This window comes from Octopus bimaculoides, chromosome 2 (assembly GCF_001194135.2).
Source record: "Octopus bimaculoides isolate UCB-OBI-ISO-001 chromosome 2, ASM119413v2, whole genome shotgun sequence".
Taxonomy (NCBI): domain Eukaryota; kingdom Metazoa; phylum Mollusca; class Cephalopoda; order Octopoda; family Octopodidae; genus Octopus; species Octopus bimaculoides.
The window spans coordinates 124344314-124355835 of NC_068982.1; the positions used below are offsets into that span (position 1 = coordinate 124344314).

The window sequence follows — 11522 nt, forward strand, 5'->3', positions numbered from 1 at the left end:
CATTGTTTTAGCATTTTTTCAGGTGCCATCATGCTGCATAAAGAAGTGCTGAGTTTTAATTGTGGAGGGTACCTGTGGAAGGGGTAGACTCTGGAAGGAATGGGATGAAGTGGTGAGAAAGGATATTTAGATGTTGGGCCTCACTGAAGAAATGATGGGGGATTGGGAGATATGGCGATTTGCTGTACTTGATAAGATGCATCAAGCTAAGTGAAACCGGTGTTTTCCACACATACAGGCTTGTTCTCTTAGGCGCTGGTGCCACATAAAAAGCACCCATGCTGGTGCTGTGTAAACGCAACCATGCAAAAAGGAAAGAGCACACTCTGTTAAGTGGTTGGCATTAGGAAGGGCATCCAGCCCTAGAAACCATGCCACAACAGGCAATTGGAGCCTGGACAGCTCCCAGCTGGCCAGTTCTATGTCAAACCAGACCAAGCCAGATTGGAAAGCAGACATGAAATGATGATGATGCTGATGATATTTCAGTATTTTAATTTTTTAATTTTTCTTTTTTTTTAATTTATAAAATTTTTTGAAGGATAAATGAATTCCTTTTCTTTTTAGTTGGTTGCTGATAAAAATATAGATGGGAAAACCTGTCTTCATGCTGCAGTTGATGGAGGATTTGCAGAAGTGGCAAAAATATGTTTAATGAGAGGTAAATAATCAAATTCTTTTACCAACATGTATCTTACTTATATTTACCACTAAAAAAATGACAATTTTGTTATGTAATATTCTGGTGTTGGTTTGTTTATGTTCTCATAACTTAACAGTTTGGCAATAGAGACCAACAATAAATGTCAGGCTTTAAAAAACCCCAAAATAAATGGGTATTGGGGTTGATTTGTTCTGCTAAAGCCTTTAAGAAAATGGTGTCCCATGACTGAAAGGTAAAAGAGTAATCTTTTCTGCTTTGCTTTGGATATCCTGCCATTATTTTCTTCTTTTTAATTGATTTTAGGTGCAGATGTAAATGGTGTTGAATCAGACCGTTCCATGCCTCTCCATCGAGCTGCAATGTCTGGAAATATGGAATGTGTGAAACTGCTGGTTGATAACAGTGCTAGAATTGATGCCTATGATGAGGAGCAATCCACACCACTACATAAAGCTGCATTATATAATCATTATAATGTAGTTGACTACCTCATAAAATGGTGAGACTACAGATTAGTCTTATATTTGGTGTTAACCGTTTTGTTATAATATTTCTGTTAGAATTTGTTTCAGTTACTTTTTTTTTTAAAAGGAAGTATTTTATAAAATAACTCAGTCATTATTAGACTAGCGTTTGGAACATTTATTAACATGAAGTTTTAATTGAAGGTTATAATTTAGATCACTTTAAAACAAGAAGTTCATATCATACTAGCAACAGTAATCTTGGGTGGGTTGATATCAAAAGTTAATATGTCCAATGTGGCGCAGGAGTGGCTGTGTGGTAAGTAGCTTGCTTACCAACCACATGGTTCTGAGTTCATTCCCACTGCGTGACACCTTCTACTATAGCCTCGGGTCGACCAAAGCCTTGTGAGTGGATTTGATAGACAGAAACTGAAAGAAGCCCGTTGTATATATGTATATATATGTATGTGTGTGTATATGTTTGTGTGTCTGTGTTTGTCTCCCCAACATCGCTTGACAACCGATGCTGGTGTGTTTACGTCCCCGTAACTTAGCGGTTCGGCAAAAGAGACCGATAGAATAAGTACTAGGCTTACAAAGAATAAGTCCTGGGGTCGATTTGCTCGACTAAATGTGGTGCTCCAGCATGGCCACAGTCAAATGAGTGAAACGAGTAAAGAGTAAAGAGTAAGAGTATCATACACGCAACAGTAATCTTGGGTGGGTTGATATCAAAAGTTAATATGTCCAATGTGTTCAAAGCTGTAATGAAGATGCAGATTCTGTTTCCCATGCCATTATCTGTGAAGGTGCCTAGAGATTCAGGTGTTGAAGCTCTTGATTGTTAGACAGTAGGTTCAGTTCATGGATTGGACAACAGGTTGTATCCTTGAACAAGGCAATTCATTTCAAGTTGTATTAGTACATTTAGCTGAAAATGAGTATCAATACAAACTGGGACTAACCCTGCAATAAAGTGATGTCTTGTTCTGTGAGGAGTCATCTACTCTCAGCCTAAATGCATTAAAAATCCAAATTAGTACCAATTTCATGAACTCTGGGCCCTTTAGCCACGTTGTAACTTCTATCAATCATCATCATTGTTTTAGCATTTTTTCCATGCTCGCATGGGTTAAGTGGAATTGATTGAGGTAGATTTTGTATGGCCAGATGCCCTTTCTGTTTCCAGCTTTTACCTGTTCCCAAGTACATACACACACACACACATGCACACATACACACGCACACACACACACGCACACACACACACACACACAGACACACACACACACACACACACACACACATGCAAACTTTGTTCCTATTCTATTACATATTATTTAGAACAAAAAGCAAAAAATCATAAATTTCCCATATACTTCATATTTTAATTATTCCCTACAGCTATCTCAATAGCATAAAGCATAATTATTTATATAATTATGAAATTGAAATACATAATTAATACATAATTATTTATATAATTATGAAATTAAAATAGAGGCTCCTATCTCTGCTGGCAACAAAGGGCCTCACCCTCAGAGTAAAAGGCTGATTGTATGATGCCTGTATGTGAACAGCTGTGTTACATGGCAGTGAAACATGGGCTGTGACAGCTGAGGACATGCACAGGCTTGAAAGAAATGAAGCTGGTATGCTTTGCTGGATGTGCATGTATGACAGAATGTAAGCACCTCAAGAGAAGGGAGGCATCAGATGTGTGCAAGAGAGACAACTGCACTGGTATGGTCATGTGATGCATATGTGATGCTGATATCAAACTGTAGAGGGAACCTGTGGTTGTGGTAGACCCAGGAAGGCATGGGACGAGGTGGTGAAGCATGATCTTTAAACTTTGGGCTTTGTGGACGTGATGACTAGTGACCGAAACCTTTGGCGATATGCTGTGCTTGAGAAAACCTGTCAAGCCAAGTGAAATTACAGTCATTGCTGATGCTGGTGTCATGTAACTGGCACCCATGCTGGGGGCATGGGAAAAGCACCTTTCGAGTGTTGGGCCTCATGGAAGCAATGACAAATGACCGGGACCTATGGAACTCTCTCCCTGTCTATATTTTTCCTGCAACAGCAATTTGCAGCTGTTCAAGAAGAACATCAATCACAGTGACCTCACCTGTCTTGATGAATCTATGGGAGTCATAGGTACTCCCTTTGGACCAAATCATGCACACACACAAAAAAAGAAAGAAAGGAAAGAAAAGAAAAAATACATCAAGAGAGTATACTCTTTTTACTCTTTTACTTGTTTTCAGTCATTTGACTGTAGCCATGCTGGAGCACCACCTTTAGTCGAGCAAATCGACCCCAGAACTTATTCTTTGGAAGCCTAGTACTTATTCTATTGGTCTCTTTTGCCGAACCACTAAGTTACGAGGATGTAAACACACCAGCATCGGTTGTCAAGCAAAGTTGTGGGGAGACAAACACACACACGCATACATACATACATATCTCTGTGTAGTGGGTTGATCCACTACTCAGGAAGAGCCTATTCTAGAGTACGTTCTGTCTTATCTTCGAAACGTCAGGTTAGAATAGAGGCAGCTGATGAAGGAATATTCCAAGTGGCTTTCCGTTTTCCTGTGTTCGTTCCGTTGTCTGTAGTTCATTGTTCTAACGTCCTGTACCCTGATATGCATATATATATACACATGTAGATGTAAGTATGTACATATATGTGTGTATACATGTATATATATTCTTTGTATTATATATATATATATATATATATATATATATATATATATATACAACAGGCTTCTTTCAGTTTCCGTCTACCAAATCCACTCACAAGGCTTTGGTTGGCCCGAGGCTATAGTAGAAGACACTTGCCCAAGGTGCCATGGTTCTTACCACACAGCCACTCCTACGCCTAGTAAAACATTTCAACATCTGGTGGATAACTTTCTGATATTCCAGCTTTTCTATCATTTTGCGACAAAGTTTTGATTCTATTTTATAAACATTTCGTTTCTTTATACCTTTTTCCATATAAATCCGAGGCCTTGTGTTTATACAAGAAATCATTCATTATAACAGCTGTGAAAGATACTTTCATTTATTCATGCCTGCATGTACTAATACCTTATATTTTCTTACATTTATAACTTCTTGATCATGTTATCGTTTCTACAAAGTAAAAAAATATTTTAAGAATATACGGAATTAAAGTAAACCCTTTAATAACAATTTACAATGACTGTTTCATACTTTTTTAATACACTGGAGCATAGAAATTATACATGTATCGCACTTTCCATTAATTTACTGTAATTCTTTACTCTCTTTGTGTTCTTAGTGGTGCCCGTGTTAACAAGAGAGATAGTGACAGTTACACTCCACTACTGTTAGCAGCACTTCGTGGCCACAGTGAGACCATTGAGATATTGATGAATGCTTCTGCGGATCCTTTAGCAGTGGATAAATATGAAAAAACAGCTATTTACTTGGCCTCAGAAGAAAACAAAACACTAGTTCTCAAGGTTAATCTTTTTTCAGTTTTTAAACTTGACTTGCTTAAAATGCTTCTAATTTGAACAACATCTTGTTAATGCACTGCAGTATATAAATATGAAATATTAGTCATATTACAGAGTAGCATTAAACATGTTTACATTATGCTTGCATACACTGATACATAATAAACATCAAATATTTAATGTATAGAACTTTCCAGTGTGAAGTAAATACTGTATATATTTAGTACACCCAGGTACTCTCAAACCACTTCTGCAAAAACAGGAGGTGTTCTAGTGCATTCCATTTGAAGGGAGATGTGGGAAGACCTTGTCAGGAATTGGTGTCAATGCTATGGTGTTGGATACTACAGAAATGGATTTGGTCAACATACTTGTAAAGAAATACAAGGCAGTGACAAAAGCAAAGATTAATTTGAACAAATTGGTAGGCATGCAGCAGCTTGGCACCTGAAGAGGCAAGTCCATGCTAAAGACCAGCATTGTAGGGTGTTGTTTCAATAGGTCAATTAAGTTAGATAAGTCAGTTAAATTAGAGTCTGGTTTAGTCTGGACGTTCAGGATGAAGCTATAAGCCAGGTTGCCAGTCTTACCAAGGAAACTATTCCTGTAAGTTCACTCAGAGATAATGAATATATACATTGCTTCCATCATGTATTACTACCAGACTATTATGTCCTGTCCTAGTTCTCACCCAACCAATTTAGAATGTCTACTCTTTGTTTCTTGTGAAAGAGATATATTCCTTTGACTAAGGAGTTTGTCTGCTGTTAAAACCCTCAACATAAAGGAATAAGGATGTCATAGTTGATGGTGCACAGACATATGCAGAGGTTGCAGCTTCCTTAGAGATATAGGTAAAAAGGTATAGTTACCCATTGTGAAGTATATTTTCCCCCCAGCTCATCTCTTTGACATTCCTGGCTCAAGCAAAATCAAAAATTGGGTACTTGGCTTTAAGAATACTGTCAAGTATTCACAGCCTTCCATCAGTCAGTCAATGTTGGTGGTGGGACTTCCATTTGAGCATTTTATTAAGGATAATTGGTGGGGAAAATCAACGATGTTCTCAGAGAAAATTTGGACACCCATGAACCATCTGGTTGGTGTGTTTTAAAGGACTTTCAAACAAAAATCCTATGGTTAACTTCCACAGATCCCTAACCTGGCAGTGCTACTGATGGGGCATTGCCATTCCATGACAAGCTTTATGTGTATGGAAGCCCATTAGCCAAGTCTGTCTGAAATGTATGTAGAGTGGCTGTGTGCACCTGTTTAATGTCTAAGAATTGATGGTTTGTGGAATTTATTCAAACAGCAGTAGCCATATGGGGAATGGATATGCCCATCATCTCTGTCTATTGTGAATATTAGTCCACAGCCTTCCCTTGTCTGAGAAGGAGGGGTATTGGTGAATGGAATGAAATTGAAAATTTTTCTTTTCAGCCAATTCCATCTGGAAAAATTGGATGAAAATATGATGATAATGAAGATGAAGAATTAATACTTTTATCATTATGTATTTTATCTGATATCTAATGAATATTTGCTATTCTTTTCTAGAAACTTTTGGAATATCCTGGAATGAAAGATCAAGTTCATGCAAATGACCAATATGGTAATCGACCTTTACATGTGGCAGCAAAGGAAGGATTCACAGAAATTGTGATGGTAATATTTACTAATTAATATTGTGTAATCTATATATAGTGGCATTGTTACTTATTGAAAGAGTAACAAATTATGATCTGATTTCAATATTTCATTAATGACCATAACATCATTAATTTTGACCTGTGCTATAACATCATTAATTTTGACCTGTGCCATAACATCATTAATTTTGACCTGTGCCAGTGCCATCTTTGTGTTAAAACAAATGTAGACAAATAATAACAAATAAACATGCATATAAGTTTCAATAATATGGTTTTCAAAACTATAATATTGGTTTCAACACATGGTTTCATGTCCAAATTCTTGTAAAACAAATTAAAAAATTGATTTAATTTATTTTAGATTCTTTTAAGTCATGGAGCTGATATTATGGCCACGAATGACGACGAAGAAACACCAATACATTTAGCTTCAAAATTTGGACGAACTAAGTAAGCTTGCTTCTTTTTCTTTTAAATATTTCACTTTTGAATAATTTATACCATTTAATATTCACAATAGTTATGTGAATTCTCAAGAATGGCTTTCATTCAGATCCTGGCACAAAACAACTCTGAATTCAACCATTTTAAGAGGTCTTTTCTTGACTAACTGTCATGAGGCAGCATTTTTTTACAGTTATTTCCATTTATCTTCAGGAAATATTCATAAAACATCTTTCTAGATGGAAGAACACAATATTTTGCATTTGTCAATCCTTAAAATTTGCAATCTCTTAATGTTTGTTAACTCTTTGCCTGTCCTTTGCTGATACACAGAACACATTTTCTTGGTTTCCATGCATCATACACAGATGGCAGGGAAATATGTATTCTGGTGGTTGAAAAAAATTGGGAATGTGTATTTTGATACATGTTCTCAATTAACACTTTTCAATCACCAGAGTAACTTGAGACTAATGAGAAAAAGCTTTATATTACTCATAAATAAAAAGGACCTAGTAAAAGTCTGAAAACAAGCATGGATGTTTAAGATGTTTAAGACAAACTTATTAAAATGCTTTGGATAGGCAAAAGATTAAATGCTTTGTAATTTAGCTTCTGTTACAATCTTGGAGAAAAATCTCAGTTATGTTATCTCTCTTGGCTTAGTTAGAGAGGACCTTGCTAAATGACTTGAAATAAGCACTTAATTAACTTCTGTTACCTATATTTTCTATTTTTATCTGATAGCGTTGTTCGTGCACTTGTTAAAGCTGATAAATCTGTAGTGAAATCAGAAGATGAAGATTCCAATACACCTTTGCATATTGCTGCCCTTCACGGACATGACAAAGTTGGAGAAATTCTTATAAACTTTGGAGCTGATGTCGGTGCAGTGTAAGTAAAATCTCTGATTTATCTTGACATCTTTAACATACTCTGAATGTTCAGCTTTGCATTTGTTTGTTGCCATTTTATTAATTTATCTCTTTCTCTTATGTACACCTGTTCCCACCATCTCTCACTCTCCCTTTAATCCATCCTCCTCCTCCTCATCATCATCGTTTAACGTCCGCTTTCCATGCTAGCATGGGTTGGACGATTTGACTGAGGACTAGTGAAACCAGATGGCTACACCAGGCTCCAATCTGATTTGGCAGAGTTTCTACAGCTGGATGCCCTTCCTAACGCCAACCACTCCGAGAGTGTAGTGGGTGCTAAATTTTGTTTATTAGCTAATTAATTAGATCACCAGACACACATTACTATATTTGACATGAGATCTATCATTGTCCTTCTTTTTTGTCATTTATACGCCTTTATACAGCAAATAATTATAGTAATAGTGTATATAAAATAGCATCACACATGACCTTTCAATACAGAAACAGCAGTAACCTAACGCATTAGTGCCTAAATTATTTTATTTAATTTATTAGCAAAAATTTTTTTTATACAACTTTATCTGATACTAAATATATAAAAAAATTTTTATTGCAATATTTGAAAAACACTTCAGTCTTGATGACTAACTAAAATATCTCAGAAAAATACAGGTGTTGCAGAAATATGATGGATTAGCTTTGTGGCCCTAAAAAAAGGACCATGGGCACTAATGGGTTAATACACACACACACACACACACACACACACACACACACACACACACACACACACATGTATGTTTGTCTGTATGTATCATCATGATCTATCAGCATCATTTAATGTCCCTCTTTCACTGCTTGCATGGGTTGGATGGTGTGACAGGAACCAACAAGTCAGATGGCTGCCCTATACTTTAATATCCACTTTGGCATAGTTTCTATTACTGGATGCTCTTACTTATGCCAGCCATTTTATATAATGTATGGAGGGCTTTTCTTTGTGGCACTAGTGAGGCAACCAAATACTCAAGATCTCCCAACTAAGTGGGGTATGCTATTGAAGGATGTAAAAGTATTAAAGAGGGATAGGAACAGGTGTCATGCTGAAGAGATGAATACCTGACTTCCTCTGCTGGAAAAAGAGAGAGAGAGAGAGAAAAATGGTGAGGGTATACCTTCTGCAGGGTGGTTGGTGTTAGGAAGGGCATCCAACTGTAAAAGCCATGCCAAAACAAACACTGAAGCCAGGTGCAGTCTTCTGCCTAACCAGCTCCTATTAAACCATCCAACCCATGCCAGCATGGAAAGTGGACGTTAAATGATGATGGTGATGACACACACACACACATACACACACACACACATACACACACATACACACACACACAAACACACACGACAGACATCTTTCAGTCTCATTATCATTGTCATTTTAATGTCCATCTTTCTATGCTGGTATGGGTCAGAAGAAATTTGTTGAGGTAGATTTTCTACAGCAGAATGCTCTTCCTGTCATCAACCCTCACCTGTTTCCAAGTAAGGTTATATTTACTCATGACCAGATATGATACTGTTTGTATGTTGGTGACACTTGTTTACAACTATCACATGATGTCAAGGCAAGAAGACAGTAGCACACATACACTCATGCACACACACACATCCACATAAACATGCACACACACACACACACATGCACATGTACACGCACACATATATGACGAGCTTCTTTTCTGTTTCCATCTACCAGACTCATTCACAAGGCTTTGGTCAACCTGGAGCTATTGTAGAGACACTCACACACAGTGCAGCACCAAGGTCACTTTGTTGTGAAGCAAACTTCTAAGCTATCCTGTTACCATACCTATACTGTTATCACACCTGAGATACAATTGAATGAAGCTTAGCTTTTGCTTCTCTTAGGTGCAAACATCACATTGATAATCCCTCATTTGTCATGGTCCTACATGTAACTAGTTTGATTTGGAATTTTATAGAATTTCCTATTATGAAGCTTTGCATCATACTATCATACAATCATACAATACCATGAGAAACTGGTTAAAAGCAAACAGTTGCAATAACAACAGCAGCAGAAGGAGTAACTACAAGCACATAATTTAGTTCAATTGTTTTGGTTATGGTTGCTGTGTAGAGATAATTAACAGATAGTACTGTATCATCATGTGGAGGTGCGTGGCTTAGTGGTTAGGGTGTCAGCATCATGATTGTAAGATTGTGGTTTCGATTCCTGGACCGGACTGTGTGTTGTGTTCTTGAGCAAAACACTTCATTTCATGTTGCTCCATTCCACTCAGCTGGCAAAAATGAGTAACGTTATGATGGACTGGCGTCCCACCCAGCTGGGGAACACATACACCATTGAAACTGGGAAACCGGGCCCATGAGCCTTGCTAGGCTTTAAAAGGGTGCAAAGAAAAGAGACTGTATCATCATAATTCTACCACAACATGACAATTATATTGTAGTGTGTGACAATTATGTAATGATAATAAATAACATTTATTTATATATTTTTCTTAATGTTTAACAGATGTTTTAATTTCAGAATGAAGTAAAAAAAAAAAAATTCCAGGCATGGCTGTGTGGTAAAAAGCTTGCTTCCTAACCACATAGTCCTGGGTTCAGTCCTCCTGTATGATGCCTTGGACAGGTGTCTTCTACTATAGCCTTGGACTGACCAAAGCCTTGTGAGTGCATTTGGTAGATGGAAACTGAGAGAAGCCCATTGTATATATGTGTATGCTGAGACCCCCTTCGGTCATGACTGACCATGGGATTATACCTAGAAAGTAATCCTTCCAGGCACAAGTCCGGGTAAGGTTGTTGTTTATGGAAGACCAGCAGTCGCCCATGCATACCGGCCTTCCCTCTCCATGCCACCAGTGTTATCCAAGGGAAAGGCAAAGACCGATACAGCTTGGCACCTGTGACATCACAACTCATTTTACAGCTGAGTGGACTGGAGCAATGTGAAATAAAGTGTCTTGCTCAAGAACACAATGGCAAGCTACTTACCACACAGCCATAAAAAAAAAACCCAATCTTCAATTATCATTTAAAAAAAATATTTATTATTATTTGCTTTCCATCTTTTCAAATATTTTCCAGTAACAACAATATGTGGACACCGTTGGATTGTGCAGCTGCTAATGGATGGACTCATATGGCAATGATTCTTTTAGATTCTGATAGTTTAGTGGACCCTGCAGATAAATCTAAGGTTTGTATAGTAGATGGTTAAATCAGTTTATTCTCTATATGTGATGTGCTAAGACTAGTGTCTCTCACCAACTGTATATTTCTTTATTTGTAGACAACTCCCCTCCATCTTGCTTGCCGTAATGGACATCTACGAATGGTACGGCTCTTACTGCAGAGAAATGCTAGTGTAAGTCAAAGGGATTCAGATGGAAATAATTGTCTTGATTTGGCAATTGATAATAATAACAAGTAAGTGATTTTCAGTATGAAAAAATATTGCTACTTCAAGAAGTATTGGCTTTGTTTAACCTCTTAGCATCTATATATATAAAAATGAGAATGTGTGTCTCTCTGTCTGTCTGTCTGTCTGTGTGAATCCCTAAAACTCGAGAACTACGCAACCAATTTCATTCAAATTTTACACATGCCTTACTTAGGGTTCCAGTTGTGTTTTAGTCAAAAAAAAAATATTAATTTCTTGCAGAGTTCGAGCACACGGCAACATAATATCTCCTCCACTATTTAAGTATTACGTGTCAAAAGTGAAACAAAAACACTCATGTCAAATACTTTCACTTTAAAAATGAAACTATTCCACTAACTGAAACAATCACATTTCGATACTGTAGTGACAGATACTTTCACAGAGAGAGAAAGAGAGAAAGAGAGAGACAGAAAGAGAGAGA

At 37.1% G+C, this 11522-nt stretch overlaps 1 protein-coding gene across 1 annotated transcript in view; it reads left to right on the plus strand.

The window, feature by feature from the left end:
• Positions 1 to 559: 559 nt before the first annotated feature.
• LOC106871015 (transient receptor potential cation channel subfamily A member 1 homolog) overlaps positions 560 to 11522 on the plus strand; it is a 43756-nt gene continuing 32793 nt past the window's right edge. The window contains exons 1-8 of the mRNA XM_014917275.2: positions 560 to 661; positions 968 to 1163; positions 4451 to 4634; positions 6192 to 6299; positions 6648 to 6736; positions 7478 to 7624; positions 10744 to 10855; positions 10949 to 11085. Coding sequence (XP_014772761.1) covers positions 655 to 661; positions 968 to 1163; positions 4451 to 4634; positions 6192 to 6299; positions 6648 to 6736; positions 7478 to 7624; positions 10744 to 10855; positions 10949 to 11085 — 980 coding nt within the window. The 5' untranslated portion in view covers positions 560 to 654. The remainder of the gene's footprint in view (positions 662 to 967; positions 1164 to 4450; positions 4635 to 6191; positions 6300 to 6647; positions 6737 to 7477; positions 7625 to 10743; positions 10856 to 10948; positions 11086 to 11522) is intronic.